The 18,309-nt window shown below is 34.8% G+C and overlaps 4 protein-coding genes across 5 annotated transcripts; 3 read left to right on the top strand and 1 right to left on the bottom strand.

Annotated features, from left to right (window-relative positions):
• Positions 1 to 5,974: 5,974 nt before the first annotated feature.
• Positions 5,975 to 6,853, top strand: LOC132705220 (histidine-rich glycoprotein-like). The gene has a single exon (XM_060675691.1). It carries the CDS (start codon positions 5,981 to 5,983, stop codon positions 6,746 to 6,748), a length of 768 nt encoding a protein of 255 aa, XP_060531674.1. The 5' UTR covers positions 5,975 to 5,980; the 3' UTR covers positions 6,749 to 6,853.
• Positions 6,854 to 7,081: 228 nt separating this feature from the next.
• Positions 7,082 to 15,125, top strand: LOC132704624 (palmitoyltransferase Hip14). Its single transcript, XM_060674743.1, has 10 exons — positions 7,082 to 7,317; positions 7,442 to 7,574; positions 7,628 to 7,812; positions 7,864 to 8,085; positions 8,185 to 8,352; positions 8,403 to 8,538; positions 8,592 to 8,818; positions 8,871 to 9,033; positions 9,092 to 9,342; positions 9,414 to 15,125. Exons 1-10 carry the CDS (start codon positions 7,168 to 7,170, stop codon positions 9,657 to 9,659), a joined length of 1,881 nt encoding a protein of 626 aa, XP_060530726.1. The 5' UTR covers positions 7,082 to 7,167; the 3' UTR covers positions 9,660 to 15,125.
• A 193-nt stretch (positions 15,126 to 15,318) lies between these two features.
• On the bottom strand, positions 15,319 to 18,287 carry LOC132704626 (peptidyl-prolyl cis-trans isomerase D). 2 transcript variants are annotated; one of them, XM_060674745.1, is made up of 5 exons: positions 18,069 to 18,287; positions 17,879 to 18,016; positions 16,386 to 16,498; positions 16,144 to 16,332; positions 15,319 to 16,091 (listed from the first exon to the last, which is right to left on the bottom strand). In XM_060674745.1, exons 1-5 carry the CDS (start codon positions 18,133 to 18,135, stop codon positions 15,504 to 15,506), a joined length of 1,095 nt encoding a protein of 364 aa, XP_060530728.1. In that variant the 5' UTR covers positions 18,136 to 18,287; the 3' UTR covers positions 15,319 to 15,503. The 2 variants fall into 2 exon arrangements, with proteins under 2 accessions (XP_060530728.1, XP_060530729.1); XM_060674746.1 differs by having other exon boundaries at positions 15,332 to 16,091; positions 16,386 to 16,492; positions 18,069 to 18,285.
• On the top strand, positions 16,587 to 17,889 carry LOC132704625 (uncharacterized). Its single transcript, XM_060674744.1, has one exon. The coding sequence runs from the start codon at positions 16,658 to 16,660 to the stop codon at positions 17,855 to 17,857; it is 1,200 nt and encodes a 399-aa protein (XP_060530727.1). The 5' UTR covers positions 16,587 to 16,657; the 3' UTR covers positions 17,858 to 17,889.
• Positions 18,288 to 18,309: the final 22 nt, after the last annotated feature.

The following is an 18,309-nucleotide window of genomic DNA, read 5'->3' on the forward strand; positions in this document are numbered from 1 at the left end:
TGCCAATCTTATTTTCATCTCAGGCGGATATTTGGTACACATGCACTTTTATTACCTTTTTTATAAGAAGCGACTACATGAACACATAAACAGTAATGTAGTTACAGTACCAATCAAAAATAAGGTAAGGTGTAATGTGATGTAATGGTAGTGTTCAAATTACTAGCTATTTTAGGCAACTAAGATGGCGGTAATCATATTAACTAAAGACAAACAAAAATCTATTAGCTAAACCATTTCTTAAAAATAACGCCCTATTTAGTTAATTTGCAAATTAGTTTCGAAAACTAGCCGAACAACAAAATTAGTTGCAGCATGTATATAAACAATTTTTCTATAAAAGAATTTAAAAATGCCTATACGTGGTGTTTTCTTATTAATTATTGACATTCCCTTAGAAAACACCCTGTTTAATGAATTAATGAGCAAAGAAACGAAACTTGTTACCTGGATGAAATGAAAAATTAAAACATGTATTAGTTTCAATACATTACGAGATACTGTATCTCTCACTGTAATATTCTGTATTCAGAATGAACAATTGAGTCCTAATCAGTTCGAAACATTAGAGTTATCTGACTCGTTCAAAAATGTCAGTTTCAAGAATTTAAGCAATAAATCTTGCTCTGAGTGGTGCAATGCTATGCAATAAATGCAATAAAATCTCTATTCGAGCTGTGGCAATAATAACAAACAACATTATTGCCAGCAGAAGGGAATATATTTTTTTTGCAATTCTATGGGAAAAGAAACTTAAAAAAAATCTTTTTAAATTTAATATACTGTATTTGGAAAATGATTACAAACACCTATCTTCTAATTTGAATTTCTTCGACTTGTTCTCTCACTTTAGAGACAAAGCCGAACAGCGTGAAACACCTATTGACAGAAGCAAATTCTGGAAGACTTACGAAGTATATCTCAAAGACTATGTTTATGTTTTGTTTCGTAACATGTTATCTATTCTATTTATCGCTCTACATATTTGCTAATGCCGGAAAAATATTTAAATTATCAATAAAAAATAAGTGGTATTTAGTCATCGCCGTTATCATTCTCTCAAAATTGAAATATCATTTTATCGATCTTTGTCATTTGTTTTACGATAAGCAACACGGGTACGTGTCTGAATGTCCTGTGAGATAGAGCATCCAATTTTTTTTTAGCTGAAATATTAAGAGATTTTCTTGAAACTGAACTTTTACGGGTCTACCAGTACGTATATATTCATAGTCAATCGAAAATTAAGGTATTTTAAATGTCAATATATGACAACGAATATACTTTTTTCGAAAATCGCTACATTGGTATGTAACGATGAAGATATATATTTTTTATGTCTTCATAAGAGTTTGTATGAAAGCGTTGCCTGCAATGTTTTTTTTATTAAATTAGCTAGTTAAAGATATTTGCTTTTTAGTCTTTTATTGTAGCTGGAGTTAGTTTTACAATATTAATAGATTTTTTTTAAAGACATGATAATTTATTAAAATTTTTGTTTTTTAGCACTAATATCAACCTACCCAATTCAATATATAAATTAAATTCGATTAGTATTGAATCAGATAGAAAAAAATGTGCACCCTTATATTAGAGACAAAAATTTTACACCAAAAGAGGCAGCAAAAAATAAAGTTAATTAAAAAAATCACTTAAACCGACTTGTACAGGCAACAAAAAGTAATTATTTTCAACGAAAAACCACAGAAAATTACAATTAAGCACACACTTACAAACAGTAGAAAATATGCTAAAGCCACTGATTTACAAATTCAAACATTTTGAATAAACATCATATGTTAACACTTTAATTTGCATTAGTGCAGTCACGATTGCAATGTGGTATTTTGATATGGGGAAGGGTACTGGATATACCTTAATGCCTTGGATATATCCTAAAAAATTGGAAATTATACAAAAATATTTCCTAAAAATCGTTTTGTTCAAAAGACTAAAAATTACTCTTCTATACAACTGTTTAGTCGAGGGATTCGAAATGTTTTACGATACGGCAATTATTTTTTAGAACGTCGGTTTCAAATACTTTCAAAAACAAAACCGAACTACAAAATATAAATCATTCTTACAATACAAGAAATAGAGGAAAAGAAAATCTGTAAAAAAACATCTTATTAAATTTATTCTATCTGTAAATAACAAAAAAAAATAGAGAACGATTTCCATGGAGGATTTGTTTGTTTTCATTATCAAATTCAAAGTCATACTTCTTTCTTTTATAATTTTTATATTATGTGGGTTAGGCTTTGTATTTTACATAAATTATTTAGAAATTCCTGTAAATATTTATTAATGCCACTTTCTGCTATATGTGACAGGGTAGATTTATGAAATATGATACACAACTTATAGGTTTTAGGGAGAATTTTCATTTTTTTGTTTTTTAGATATACTTTGAATGTGATGTAGGTATTATTTTTAATTTATAATTATCGCTATCGACTGAATAAGCATATTATTATTTGTAAAGCTCTGGAAAACTACCAGACTTTGTCTTGTGTTTAAATCAGGCGACAAATCCTTTATAACTAATTATAGGCCCTATCTTAAGTAATTTCGCTAAGGTGTTTGATATGACCGTGTATGAATTCTTAGTTCCTCAGGTGAAAAGTATCATCTGAACACAACGGCATGGTGTCTACACGCATTGATCCACGGTTACAAATCTTGCCTGTTTCTTTTAGTTGGTCCAAATTGGCCTAAGTAACAAATTACATTTTGCTGAGTAAGATGTCCTCAATCTGATTGGGTTTTTCAGGTCATACTTATCAGAGCGTTCACTATTCTTCGAGCATAATGGCTTCAAGTCTTTTAAATTCACCGCTACCATTGGTGCTCTCAGGGTAGTGATGTAACGCCATTTCTCTTTCATTAATGATACAGGCTCAAATATTTCAAATCAAATTGTACACTGGACGACTGCAAGGCTCTGCAGAATGACATAACTACACTGTCATCATTGTGAGTGGAGAATGGTCTCTACTTAATATTCAAAAATTTTATAACATTAGATCTTCTAGAAAACTAAATCTAATTTCCTGCTTGTATCGTATTGATGATACTTCTCTACTAGACAGTGGGATGGCGAAGAACCCTGGAGTGTATGTTAATAAGGATCTAAATTTCAACATGCACATAGCCAAGTCAGCAATCAGCAACCTCGGTTTCATTTTCCGCACTACCCAAGAGTCTGAAGCGTCTAAAAAGGTTATATGATTGCCTAGTTAAGTCTAAATTTAGCTATGCTTCTATAATTTGGTCTTACATTTACGGTTTACACAAATTCGAAAGGATCCAGCGAAAATACTTAAAGTACCTAGTTGTTTCTTTCTAGTCTGGTGTTGTCTCATATCCATGTTAAATAGTTTTTATTCGTATCAAATATAATCATGCGTAGTTTTATGCAAAATTGGTGTTTCGAAAATATTACAGAATCTGTCTGTTAGACAATAAACCGTTATTATTATTATTATTATTATTATATTTACCTATATCCGTTTTAACGGTTTTTTTTTGTTATTTTATATTTTCTATATTAAGTCGATAAATTTCGACTAATTTTTACATGGGGTTGGTTCTATTTATTTAAAAACCATCGTGTAACCACGGAAATATCTTTTTTTATATTATTTAATGCAGAGTTTGTAACGAGGTATCGACAGTGAGTGATTTCAAATTTCAAGTGGAAGTATATCAGTACCGAATAAATTTTTAAAAATGGCTATAATCAACGAGGTTATTGTCCACGATAAAGAAACTGCAAATTAATTTCGTAAGCAAGTTGGACAAAGAAAATCGCTATTCGAATACCCTGCGCCATTTAATTTTTATTTGATAACTAGTAACTAAGCCACATACGTACGGCATATTTCAAAAATCAATGCCGTACAATAGACAATATGTCGTACCATATGACGTTTAAATTTTGGCAATAATGTTAAACTTAAACCCTTGTTTTACGGTTCTAGAGCCTAACCAAGATGTTAATTAATTTTGTAGAATTGATAACAACGAACACAAATGATACAAAATGTTTTAAATTTGAACAATTAAAAAAAAAAGCCTATGTTTGAAACCAACGCAGAATTCCCTTATTGCAAATGCAACTCCTCACTATTAATAATAATATGCATGTTTATTATATGAAAAATTATGTTTAAATATCCAGAACTATTTCGTTATAATTGAACTCTTCAGAAATCCTATAATTTTTTATTTATACCACAGGCCTGTTTTAATAGATCTGTGGTATAGATATAAAATGAAATGAAATAAAAAAATCACAATAAAAGTTTTTTATTCACAGACACACGTTGATACTCACAAAAACAATTGGTAACTAAATGTTTTTCAATATTTCCCAGAAGAAAATTGTTTTGATGCTTGTGTTATTTTCAATTACTGATATAAATTTAGAACCGCATCCCCAGTAGTGCCTGACACTTTTTGCCAATCTACCTCAAATTGATTTATTAAAACCATTGAATCTGTCAAAGAAACAGATGTAAAATCCAATTTTGTGAACGCCATGGGTACAAAAGAATAATTTGCTTTTAAAAATATTAAATTTTCTTTCACTGTTGGGTTAGAAAAAAGAGTTTTGGCATTTATTAGAGCGGCAAAAGATAAGTGGTTTAGATCTTGGATAACTTCTTTAATTAATTCAAAGTTCTCGAGTTATTACTGGTGATAGTTGAGTATTTGGACACTTTGGACAAACGAGTAAGATGAACTACGTTAGAATACAATATTTTTAAATTTCGTGCTGCCTTAACCATACAGGATGCACTTTCCGACAAAATTCTATGAATGTATCCATATATAAGAAAAAGGTAAACTACCTGAGTCGGGCCCGTTGTAATGTAATAAACTAACAAACACCTGCCCTGTCGAACTTTGTCTTTACTTGGCAATAAAATGCAATAAATTCTCAGTTATTGGAAAAAGTGCATGTTTTGTACAAACAGACAAAAATATCAAAAGTAATAAGAAAATCATTGTCTTTCAAGGAGGGCAGCAGTTATTCCATTACCGTATAAGTAAACAAAGTTGTCTTTTTTGGATTTTCATCTATTTAGAAACTATTAGAATAGTTAAATAAGAACAAACGTTGTTCAGATTTTCACATAAATATATTTAAATGACAGCTGTTTCGGCAACACCGTGCCTTTATCTATTAACTATTTAACTATTAGGACGATATTTCAGATCTAAAAATTACACTTGGTTGGATGCAAATTCATTTGCAATTAGATGCAAACACACATCGAGTGAACTTAATACACAAACCTAAGGGAATTAAAATCTATCTAAGTGAAATACCTACGTCACCTCTAATGTTGGATCGTGAAGCGTTTTCAACTTTTGACGCTTTAAAGACCATGTTAGACGTTGCAGCTCGGGGAGGACTGACTTAAAATATATCTACCAATGTGGAACCAACGAGGCGATAGAAGTCTTGCCTTTATTTATCCTCTTATAAGTGAGAACAAGGGTTACTGTAGGCAGGGGCCATTTGCAAACCAAAAGCTGTACTTGGTTTGACGCGAATTCCTCTGGCATTGCCTTAGAAACGATCAAGAGGTATGAAAAATCGCTAACCCACATATCGGGCGACCCGAATTAAACACGTAATCGATTCTGCACGGATTGTTTAACTCGGCGAGCAAAAACGCCACGCCCGGTATACATCTCGTTCAAATTTGATTAAACCAACAGAGCAAAAAAAACCCTAAAACAAATTCTTTGAGCAAATCCCGAACGAATGTTGGCCGTTGCCGCGACATTACATCAGCGGTAAGTGAAAGTCACTTACCGCAAGATGCAATAGACAATAATAGTTTGTTAATAAACGTTACAGATCAAAAGCCAATTTCACCATTGGCAAAAACCAAATTGGATTTTGATATAAAAGCTGCCACCGCATTGAACCACATCAGTATCGAGCCGTCGTCGTTTCAACATGAACGTACTCAGAGCGATTCTGGTGATCTCTTTGCTCGCCTTGGTGGCCGTTTCGTACTCCCAAGCTCGGGAAATTTCCAGGGAGCGACGGGAAGCGGAAGTCGTAGCCGATTTGGAAGAGGCTGCGTCTCATCACGGCCACAAATGGGACAAAGGGGGCGGCAAACATCATCACTCCGACCACCATTCCGAACACGGTGACAAAGGAGACAAAGGATACAAGGGACATCATCACCACGAGAAAGGCGCCAAAGGCCATCACGACAAGGAAGGTCACAAGCATCATTACGAAGAGCATGGCGGCCACAAGAAGAAACACCACCACGACGACGGATACCACGCCGAACACCACAAGGGCGAAAAAGGCGAGAAGGGACACAAATATGGCGAGAAAGGATCGTACAAGAAGGGCCACAGCACAAAGGGAGGACACGACGTGCACAAATTGGACGAGTACAAGAAGGAGAAACACTTCTTCGATGAAGACCACGACTCCGGCCACCACGAGAAGCACGGAGGATTCCACCATGAAGATGGTTACAAGAAGGGTGGTCACAAAAAGGGAGGTCACAAGAAAGGAGGTCACCACGAAGACCACTACGGCAAGAAAGGTCACAGCGAGAAAGGAGGACACCACCACGAAGAAGCTGGCCACAAGAAGGCCGGTGGACACGACGAGCACTACCATCACGGCCACAAATACGGCAAGAAGGGAGGTCACGAAGACCACAAGAAATGGGGCCACAAGAAAAGCGACAAACACTGAGACGCTGGCGGGTGTATTTAGGGACTTTTACAGTTACCGTCGTGCGAAATTGTTATTGTTTTCTATTTTTATTGTTCCGTTTTTGTTATTCGATGTGAAGAAATAAAAAATTTATTATTACTTCTGATATTTGTTTTGCTGTAATTACAAACTGACCAAACTGTCCAATTTCTATTAATCATTCACACTTTGAACAACAAATTGAATTATTTAATACAAACAATAAAATAGATAAAACAAATTTCCCCCAGTTTGGGCGAATAGTTGAACCCAATTTTTATTTATAACGAAATGACGAAGAACAAAACGTGCTCCTAACCTGACTCGAGCTGTCAGAGCAATTATAATGATTGATATTATTCTATGATAATGATACCATAATTTCTAGTTTTGTCACAGAGGAAGCGGAACCGGACGAAATGTATCAAAACGCCTGCGGCGCTGCGGCCGCCAGCGCTGGGGGCTGTGTCGAGACCGAACGCGAATGCCACAGTTTAATTTCAAAGGAACCCATGGTCCCAACTACCGAACACGATTATATAGGATTTGATATCGTCAAAGCCACCCAGGTAATGTGTATTGTTTGAACTTAAACTGCTTACAATATTGACCTAAGAATTAAATAAATAAAGTGGAAGACAAGTTTTTAAAAAATTTATTTACAAAATTTGTAACAATGCCGTTTTTTTATAGTATGGAGCTTTCCTAAGAGTTAAGGAGCTCGTTGATGCGGGCTATAATGTAAACCAAAGAGACAGCGAGAATGTCACTCTACTTCACTGGGCTGCTATTAATAATAGGAAAGATATCATGAAGTTTTTTATTGGTGAGTTTTACATTGGAAGTATCCTTCCTCCCGGCACAAAAATTTGGTTTTAGACAAAGGAGCTAAAGTTGACGCTATAGGTGGTGAATTACAAGCCACTCCATTGCATTGGGCTACCCGTCAAGGGCATTTGGAGGCAACAGTTATTTTGATGAATGCAGGAGCAAATCCCACTCTGCGAGATGCCGAAGGATGCACCTGCATACACTTGGCAGCCCAGTTTGGACACACTGCTTTAGTAATTTTTGTTTCCCTATTGCAATATAATTTGATGACTATTTTGTTCTAGGTAGCTTATTTTGTTGCTAGGGGTGTCAGTCCTGATCTGGTTGATCGAACTGGAATGACACCACTTATGTGGGCTGTTTGGAAAATATCCAGTCTGGATCCTACACGACTGTTGTTAACACTAGGGGCTTCTCCTAATTGTACAGACTTACAAGGCAATACAGCTCTGCATTGGGCAATTTTGGCAAGAAATACCACTGCTATAACCACCCTAATTCTGCAAGTATGTTAGAAAGATAATTCAAATGTAAAATTTCAAATCTAGGACAATATTTATCTTACCATAACCTCTGCTAGTTTTAGCTTAAATTGGAATTTTTAGGGTCAAGCCAATATTAATGTTCCAAACAATAGTGGTGACACACCACTGTCCATGTTGCAATCCCAAATAGGATCTATATGGGTGAGCCCAAAAGTGGCAGACCTTATAAAAGAACAATCCAAAATTGTCAGTTCAAGAAACTGTTTGTACAAATTTGCCCGGGATAAGGTAGAAACCTACAAATTTTCCATTTTTTCCCCTACATGACTTATTTGCAGCGCATCAGATGGTGGGTAATGGTAGGAACTCCTTTTCTTGCGTTCTATATGGCAGGAGCAATTATTGGCACCAATTTGTTGATGCTTATAAAAATATTTCTCCTAGTGTGTTTGTACATAGTTATACATTATATAGGCAAGTGAAACGGAGTATATCTACCATAACCATCTAATTTAACAGTATTCTAGGTCAGGTGTTGTATGATGATCGACTGATGGCTCTATTGCCCCTAAGCATTTATCTGTCCACCAAAATGTGGATGTACTTCACTTGGTTTATTTACATAGCTCCATACACTAGCATTACTATGACAGTTGTATTTGTGAGCAGTTCTGGTATGCTATGGTACTGCTTCTTGAAAAGCTGGCTTGGTGATTCTGGGGTTGTAACAAGTAGTCAGCAACTTCAGTTTAGAGTAGGTTTATTATAAAATTAAAATTTGCACACTTCAAAATTATCTGTTTTAGACTATTTTAGAATTGGCAGAGAGAGGTCCAGGTGGGTTTGAACCTTCAAATTTTTGTTCAGCCTGTCTGGTGAGAAGACCTCTGCGTTCTAAGCATTGTGCAGCTTGTAATCATTGTGTCGCAAGATTTGACCACCATTGCCCTTGGGTAGCTAACTGTATTGGTAAGGTTACCACACCTCACTAGTTTCTCACTTCATTCAAAATTGAATACTCTTTCAGGCGCCAAAAATCATAAATATTTTATTGGATTCTTAGCTAATTTAGTGCTGATGTGTGGTCAGTTACTGTATGGTTCAATACAATACTGGCAGAATGATCCCACATGTAAAGCCCTGGATGAGTCAAACAAGGGATTTTGGGCGACTATTATAGCTATTGGCCAGTGTGACACTTGGGTGGCCTGGGTAGCCCTTAATGCATTCTTCCATAGTATTTGGGTTTTCATGCTTCTCATTTGTCAGCTATACCAAGTAAGTGACCATGACAATTATAACCGTTTAACCTGTTAATGTCAGTTGTTGAGCTACTTTCCCATATTTAGATAACCTTTCTGGGCATGACAACCAATGAGAGGATGAACAAGGGCCGTTACAGTCACTTTGTAGCTAATGGTGGAAAGAGCCCCTTCACTAAGGGCCCTATTAGAAACCTGATGGAATTTTTCGAGTGTACCTGTTTCGGGGTCTTTAAGTCAGAGAGCCAAGACTGGATGAGCAACTATGATATCGACAAAAACATCGAAAGAGAGCCCCTGATTTGCACCAAAGAAACATTCCAGTATGTATGAGGCAGGGAGTACCGTGGCCTTATTGGCAGGCGACTGAGCTATTGAATGACTGATTGCTCTCTAAGAAAAGTCTTAGCGCCGGTGGCAATTTACCTGTCAATAAAACCCATTGGATTAAGTTAAATCCTGAACAAAGTGATTTAGAGGTTTAATACAATATGGTGTCTCAGATAAATGGAACTCAAAGACTATTTACTATTTGGTACAAATGGACTCCAAACTAGAACAAATGTCTATGATGGATAAAGTGTCATCTTGTCCATTTGCAATAAATTAACATTCCACATTACACCAGAACCACGAGCCTTAGCAGTTTGCATTGTTTTATGCCATAACTATCAGTGAGTAACATTTTGATGTTTTCCATTTATTCTTTTTATATGTTGTATTTAAATGAATTGAATGCAAAAACGTCTAGTTGACAGTAGTTCCTGTCAATTTAAGCTACTTAACCAAAGGTAAGCTACCTTTTGCCTTTGATGGACAGGCAGCGATTGATGCCAAGTTCCATGGTTGTTAAACATAATAGGCGATTTCTTCTGCGGTTAGTTATATTTAAGTAAGCTAAAGCAAGCAAGCCGACCCAAGTAACATTTAGTAAGCAAAAAAATGTTGAATGTAACCTACATCCTGTGATAGGTTAGCCCTGGTTTGTTTTTAATTTCAGCCAGCAAAATGTCCACATAGTATAGGGTGGTCCGTTTATCATAGGATGACACCTTATCTTGGAACCTGCACAATATATCAAAAAAACTTACAGGCACAACCTGTTTAGATTCAATTAGGATTTCCAAATATACTTATTCTGTCAGATGCCATGTTAGTTGAGGAATGCCGCATGGTCAAGCGAGATTTCAAATCTCGCGCATGCGCATTTTAAATGAAATTTTTTCATAGTTGCTTCATAAATTTCTGTTCTGTGGGCATAGGCAGCGCCTCTATGTCTCTGTAATAGCTATATGGATTTCTTCAACTGAATACTTTTGTTATGTATTTGGAGTTGATTCACATGTAGAATAAGATCTAATTTGGTGGTCTATCTGAATAGGCAAATTCCACGAAGTGGGACCAGGGAACAAGTTTTTAAACTCGGACGTATCAGAAAAAGGCAGAGAATTCAACCTACCAACTTACGTCCCCAACATTGAACAACTAATGCGTTCATTTGAGCACACTGGCACAAATCAAGTCTTAGAGGAAATCGACATACTTCGATATCCATAATAAAAAACTTCTACCAAAGCAAAGCCACAGCTAGGTCCGCGTAGTAGACGAGCTCAAAAAGCATTGATAGACAAGGATGCATACTAAGTCCTATGTTCTTCAATATATATGATTAATGGACTATAAGGCATGCCTTAGAGAAAGAAGTGATTAAGGTATCAAAATTTACAACCTGCAGTACGCTGGGGATGAAAATGAACTTCAACAACTGATACAGATTGTAGCAGGAAAATGCATGGAAGCCGGTCTTAAAATTAGCCAAAATGCAGACCAAGATAATAGTAGACTGGCAATACCAAAACAGATGTATTGGTGGTGTCTTGTCTTGAACTGAAAGAAGAATTATTCACTTAGTCAGACATGGATTTTTGATAAACTAACTCTGAAAGGCATGGCGCAAGGAAAGAGAAGTCGCGGAAGAATTCCATCAAGATACTTAGATCTGGCAACACAACTAACTGCTAAAAACATCAACCACAATCAGTAAGAATGGCTAAATATCGAGCTCAATGGAGAGTTGAAGAAATTTCATGAAGTCAAAAACTAGCGTTAAAAATTTTAATGGTAAAATCGTTAGAATGAACGGAATTTTAGAATACGACAATCACGTGACCGATTGCAGAAGTCATATTTTTACAAATTGTGTGGAGATATGAGAATAATCAATTACAAAATATTAAAAATCAACCAACAGAGAAGTATCAAATAAACACGCACAAATGAGAACACAAAATAGAGACACGCCACTGCTGGGAGGCGTCTCCGCAATGGTCGAACAATAGAAATCTCCACGTGCTGTCCCATTTCGAAATTACTCGCACATTACAAGTCTTTTTTTTTTTTCATATGGACACACACAACACACCAAATTTTATGAATTTGTTCTATTAAGCAATAAAAAAAAGGAACGACTTTTTAAAAGACTCCATATTTCAAAATGTTGAAGATTTCGAAATATTGTTAATAAAATGTTTTTGTATTTTGTTATGAGTTGGTTAACTATGGCGAAAAAAAAGAATCGAGCTCTACTGGGACGTCGTCACTGACTTCCTGTGATTTTGTAAATCTGTGTTTAAAGGTTTTGTACCACCTAACTTAGTTTTTTTATGGTATTGATTTTTTCGATTTATTTTTATTAAAATACTAAAGTTATACATGTATGCCTCAAAAGGGAAATCCTATATACCATAATGTTGTATATCCTGTTTGAGTAAATTTTAAAATTCTTGGGGAAAATGTTATTGATAAAATTTGTTCCATTCTTAGAAATTCAATAAATTTATATAACTTTCGTTTTAATAACTTAATTACTGGACACGATTTATAAGATTAAATAATATTTCTTTAGTGCTAGATTATTTTTTCTTTTTGTCATGTTTTGCATGGTCCATAGCATTTTTATAAATGAAAAACTTTTTATTGCAAATATTTTAACCACTCTCTATTTATTTATTTATAAAGTATCGACATAGGCCACTAAAATAGATCCTTCTTTACAAGGAAATCAATTCCAAATATAAGATTGCTTCGCAATCTCATCGCTGCGCGGCTTCTTGTCCTAAAAAGCCGTATTTCATTGAGCCTACGCCCTGTATAAAGAATTTCAGGGTCGCTGAAGTTTAAAAATTTGTACAAGTAGTAGCTATTTCCATTGATATTTTGTCAAATATCTCGCGACCATGATGGAGGAAAACTGTAAATAGAAAAGTGTAGCTCTCTGCGCACTTTACGATACTGTTTCAACCAAATTATCAAATGGAGATTTGGCGGATCTTTTAGATTTTTTGCCCATGAACGACAAATTTTGTTTTACGGCTAATAATTTACTTTCGAAAAGAACAATTTTCAGGGTCTCTTAGACTTTTGCCTACAATTGAAAAACCCTGTATATAATAAAAAAAATGCTTGAAATAGTCGATTTTGCCGATCGGTTTAATAGTTTTCGAGAAAATATTTTTCTTTTCTGGTAGCCACTAACCTAACAAAAATTTTCAAAAATACTTGGCCTGAGTGAATGTGCCCACTTTCTACAGTTTAGATGTAGGTGTGGACTTTTACTTTTCTTCAGAATTTGAAGTGCAAATTTGAAACACCTATTACATTTTTTATTATAATACAGAATATCTCGAACACCCTGTACAATATGTGAAAAGCTTAAATACAACAGTTTTAGCTATCTATTCGGGCTAGATGGCCATGTGAAAGAATCTGAAAACTGAAGCATGGTTTTCTAATTATTATTATTAATTAATTAATAATTTAATTATTAAATAGAGAACGGATAACAGACAAAAAAAATATTTTCGACGCTGATTCGTGCTGTACTAACGGCGGTTCAGTAGGACCAACCGTTAACAGAGAATTAGAGTTTAGTGAGAAGCGCGTATACTTTCGCAAAAAAAATTATTTCATCAATTTCGCGAAAGCAACACAAGTTGTATTTAAACCTGCAAACGTCACTTTTAAATTAAAATTTAAAATAAGTCAGAAACGGGAAGACTTAAGTTTGGGTATTGAATATGAAACGTGTTTAGAATTCATAAATGGATCAATCTACAGGACGTTCTATTTAAAATAAGAAAGTTGTTGAATGTCCACAAACACAAACATCCTGTATACATAAAAATCTAATATTTTAAAGTTGTCAGTGAATCCAAACATCTTTTGTCTTAAAGTTTTTGATTTTGCTTATAGGTTCTAAGATAAGATGTGATCCCATAATAAATCGGCGACATTGTACAGGGTTATTTTTTATATTCGCGTACCCACCTGCAGGGACTAACGGAAATTATTGTTTTCTTAAAAGTTGTATAATTTTCCCAGTATTGTCCTTTAGACTTGTAAAAGAAAACAACTGCGCATGGCAAAGTTGAGCAATATTAGCAAGCCTTTTATTTTTAAATGGAACACGCTATATATTTTCTGTTATGACGAAGATCTTATAGATTGTTGATAGTTGAATAAGCTGTTCTTGAATTATTTAAGTTTAAAATTTTTATTATCTAAACAGATGTTATTCAAGTTGGCCTGGCGCTCCGCAAATTGAGTAAGAAAAGCTTTTTTATTTCAACAAGTGTTAATTGACCAATAGCATTTTTAAAAAATCTAAACATAATATCAATAACAAAAAACGATAATAAAACCGATAACAACGTAATTAAACGAACAATAATGAAAATGTAACGCGAAGTAAATGGTTGTGTTTTCTATATATCCCAACGATTTGCTAATATTATTTCTTATTTTATAAGTCGCATTCAAAATAATATCTGAATGATCTTTCTTGAGCATGAATATTTCTTGTTCAATTCTTTGGCTTAGCACTCGTATATTTTGAGGTCCGTCATTGTATAGTCGGTTTTGGTTTCCATCAAGAAAAATCGGTCCGACTATTTGGTTGGTCAGCATGCCACACCAAACAGGAACCGATCTACGACCCTGTATTTTTACTGGTTGATTAAACTGGCGGATTAAACATACCTGCCGTCGAGAAGGTTGCTAAATCAGTAAAAATAATTTTACTAACTGAATATTTGGATTTAAAGTAAAGTGACGCAATACGTCACACTGAAAGTCTAGCCAACTCGATCAATATCTGTTTAGTTAATAAGAAATTTAAACTAACTTTGCGATACGCATTTGTTTCCTTTTACAAGTGTAAAAGGTAATACTGCAAACATTGTACAACTTTTGTATTAAAAGTTTTTGTCAGTGACTCCCGTTGACCCCTGTATGGGTATGCAAATACAAAAAATAACCCTGTATGTAGAAGCGTCAATACGAAAATCAAAAAAATCGTTGTCTCCTGCCCTATTCTTCTTTTGTCAGTTCTGGCCTTTAGTTTAGGCCATCAATCTGACGCCACCTTATCACCTCAGACGTAAGTTTATTAAATCTAACAAAATTACGTTCAGGTAAACCTGCCGGAAATCGCTCAATGATACATTAGGCAACCACAGAAAAAAGCAAAGTAAATTAACTTTTTCGGTCAATACGTCGATTCTCGAAGTAAAAATGACATTTTACGATTCGTTTGAAATGTTTTTAGTATTTGCAGTTACTGCTTTTGTTCAATTAAAAGACTTGATTGACAATGCACAAAGATATCAGTAGTGCCAGTGATAATATTATATTTTAAGCTTTTTGTGGTGTGTGCTGTATAAATTTTTGCTGCACCAATTTAAGACAAATGCAATAAGCTCAAAAACCTGTTAAATATGTATTCTAAAAATATTTGAGTTGAAAGATTTACACCCTCTTGAAAGAGTATTTGAAAATGAGAGTTAGTAAACCTAAGGCAATAGTTTACTTACTCTTGGTTTTGAATTTGGAATAAATGTGTATGCCTTATAATGTGTTTTGAAAAATGCGAATTCTTAGTTTAAGTGAAAACAATTGTTAGATTTACATTTGTGTAATTAAGATGTCTAAAATGTATTAAAAATTTATGCTTATTATGAAATCTAGTCAATAAAATATTGTACTTATATCTATTCCTGGTTTTACATTTACAAAAAAAATAGATATTTCTAAGTTACTGTACATTTATAACATATACACCATATGAGGTAGAAAACTTCAATTTTTAACAATAAATTTAAGTTTTGTGTTATGGTAAAGTTAGTCCTTAAAGAACTTTGCGCAAAACTTCTGCTCTGTCTTCAGATACTTCAGCTTCAATTTCTTCGCAACATCTATTACGTCCCTCACGTTGCTGTCATTGGGATGTAATGCTAAAGCCCTGTCCAAATCTTTCAATGCCTCATCATAATCACTTAGAGCCAATCTAGCTTTTGCACGGCGGTAATAAGCTTTACCATTCTTTGGGCAATTCTTTATTACTTCGTTACAGTGTATCAGGGCCTCTTTATTTTTGTTTACTTTTAGCCTGGCGGCCGTCAAATTCAACAAAACCATGTTTCTAAACTCTCTGATATCTTTGTTGTTGTTCTTGTTCTCATTCAAGTACCAGTCAATATATCTCAGAGTTTTCTTGTACTTGCGCTCTGCATCGAAAAAGTGCTGCCGTCGAAAGTAAATGTTTCCTGATTTGTTTATATCTTTTATCGCGTTCTCGACTAAGGCATATGCCGTGGGGTTGATATCCCAATCATTTGGCCAGGGAGGATAGATATCGGTCCCATCCTTTTCGGAATAGTTCCACTGATCTCCAGGTTTTATCTCTCCACAATCAGTGATGATGATATCCTAAAAAGACCGATTCCTCTTGAAGCGACATTTACCCAAAATATTTTTATACCTCTAAGGGAATGTCGTTGATCTTGGGAATGTCACTCATCTCCACGATTATGTTGAGCCCTTTCACAACTTTACCGACAATAACATGTGACTCATCTAAATGCGGGCAGGGTTGGGTGGTGATATAGAACTGTGAAGTATTCCTGTCCGGGCCATCATTGGACATACCCACAATACCCTCCACATTATGCTAGATTGAAATAAGTCACACACCAGAACAAGTTATTACTGACAATTACTTACTGTCAATTCCAAATTTTCATCATCAAAGTAATCTCCATATATACTCTCCCCGCCTGAACCATCCCCATTAATGATGTCTCCTCCTTGTACAAGACAGAGTGGAACAACTAAAACTTTTTTGTTAGACTCAGATCCCAAATGAGAATGAGAAAGTAATTATAAAGGGTATGTTTCATGACTTATATAGGAGGCTAGTAAAAAAAAAATGATCTGTGCAACCTTCAAAATATTTATGACATACATTAAAACTGTCAAAATTTTAGTGAACAATCATGCATTGTAATTGCGAACCCCCTAACTGCTCACAAGCGGTAAGCAATACGAACAACTTTCATGGTAGCCGCCCTTGTCATCAAATGTGCCCAACTGAAGATTTTTATTGTGAATGCCGCCCAGAAAAAAAGCTCAAGACAAAGGGCAAGTTTGGACTGGCTTACATTATGGAGACTCCTATGAGGAAGTCTAATCCTTGTGGATGGCAGGTAGAGTTCAATGATACTCCTTCCACAATTGAGCGCAATTGCCAACAAATGCTTAACTGGGCGAACTGTCCACCTTTGGGACAATGCCCGAACAAAGAAACAAACATACAAGATTGTAGGGAAGATATTGCCCAATTTTTATGCAATTATCAAAACCAAGAACAACATATAAAGTCTTGTCAGGTTGCCAAATGTGGTCAATGCTGTTGTCATGAAACCATCCAGCAAGAACTGTGTTGTTGTGAATCAAAACGCAATTACTTCCGCCGAGCTAATAAAGGTAGAAATAAATATTTGGAATCTGTGAAGAAGTGCTTTGAAAATAGCTGTAAATGTTGTTGCCCCTCTAAAACGTTTAACGAAGTGTCAGATAAATGCTGCTGCGAAGTTACTTTGGACACATCTTCATCTTCAGAGGATGATTGTGCTTGTTGTCAAAAATTAAATTCAGAAAGCCAACAACTTGATTTATGTAAGTGCAAGTGTTGTCAATGTGTGTGTTTAAAACAATATGACAAAAGAGAAAAACATATATCTAAACACAGAAGCACGAGCCCAAAAGGATTGCTACCCAAAGAACAATCTTTTGAACATTCAAAAAACTTCAAAGGACAAAAATTAAAAAAAACAATTGATAAGCCTATAACCCATTTTACTGTAAAGACAAGTGAGAAAGGCACACCAAAAAAAGAACCAGACAAAATTGATGCTGAAGCATATGCCAATTTATATCAAGAATTAAAGCAGAAACTCAAACCAATGCGGGAAGCGACAACTGCTGTTTCAGAAGTTCATAACAAACAAGAAATCATACAATCCCCACCTCTAATAGACTTGGAAACAAATCAAGATGAAAGTCAATTAGAGAATATCCTTTATACTGAAAGAAATGAAAAGAAAGAGAAACCCACACTTTTAGAACGGATTCGGAAGGAACACAAAAGGGAAATGGAAGCTATACATCCCACCATTACAGAGACAATAGCATAAAGTTTGGGCGAATTGCCTTACCTCTATGTATTTTGGTGCCTTTGTAGTGTAAAGGTTTGTTATGTTTGCCTATACCGTTTTCACCGGTACACAAGGCTCGAAAATTTTCAGCTGATTTTGGAACAGTGTTACTGAACAGCTCGATTATCACCCTCCCCGCTGAAATTAGTACACTTTATATATCCGATTAGGGGTGTGAGTATCACTTTACCTTTAACGTTATTAAAAACGAAATCAAAATAAACGAACTGGTTTTCCTTTTTATTGTCTTTTGTCATTTCCTTTTACTGTCCCTCTTCAAAATTAAAAATATTCAGAACAGATTAGGTTATTGGGCAACTCTTCTTCTTTGCACGAAAACAAATCAAGATTTTTTTTTTCTATACGCTTAATGGGGCTTATCTCAATTCGGATATGCAACCGAGGAAAAACACAACACCCAAGACTTCCGG

The sequence above is a fragment of the Cylas formicarius genome, unplaced genomic scaffold, assembly GCF_029955315.1.
Source record: "Cylas formicarius isolate icCylForm1 unplaced genomic scaffold, icCylForm1.1 PGA_scaffold_7__23_contigs__length_41026272, whole genome shotgun sequence".
In the NCBI taxonomy this organism is placed as follows: domain Eukaryota; kingdom Metazoa; phylum Arthropoda; class Insecta; order Coleoptera; family Brentidae; genus Cylas; species Cylas formicarius.

Coding starts and splice junctions, on each gene's coding strand:
- LOC132704626 (XM_060674745.1), bottom strand. CDS start 18,135: ATGACAAAAGACAATAAAAAGGAAAACCAGTTCGTTTATTTTGATTTC. Junction 16,499..17,878: donor AGGCACCAAAATACATAGAG/GTAAGGCAATTC, acceptor CTAACAAAAAAG/TTTTAGTTGTTCCACTCTGT. Junction 16,092..16,143: donor TCAACGACATTCCCTTAGAG/GTATAAAAATAT, acceptor CGGTCTTTTTAG/GATATCATCATCACTGATTG.
- LOC132704624 (XM_060674743.1), top strand. CDS start 7,168: ATGTATCAAAACGCCTGCGGCGCTGCGGCCGCCAGCGCTGGGGGCTGT. Junction 7,575..7,627: donor TATCATGAAGTTTTTTATTG/GTGAGTTTTACA, acceptor ATTTGGTTTTAG/ACAAAGGAGCTAAAGTTGAC. Junction 8,819..8,870: donor GTCAGCAACTTCAGTTTAGA/GTAGGTTTATTA, acceptor TATCTGTTTTAG/ACTATTTTAGAATTGGCAGA.
- LOC132705220 (XM_060675691.1), top strand. CDS start 5,981: ATGAACGTACTCAGAGCGATTCTGGTGATCTCTTTGCTCGCCTTGGTG.
- LOC132704625 (XM_060674744.1), top strand. CDS start 16,658: ATGCATTGTAATTGCGAACCCCCTAACTGCTCACAAGCGGTAAGCAAT.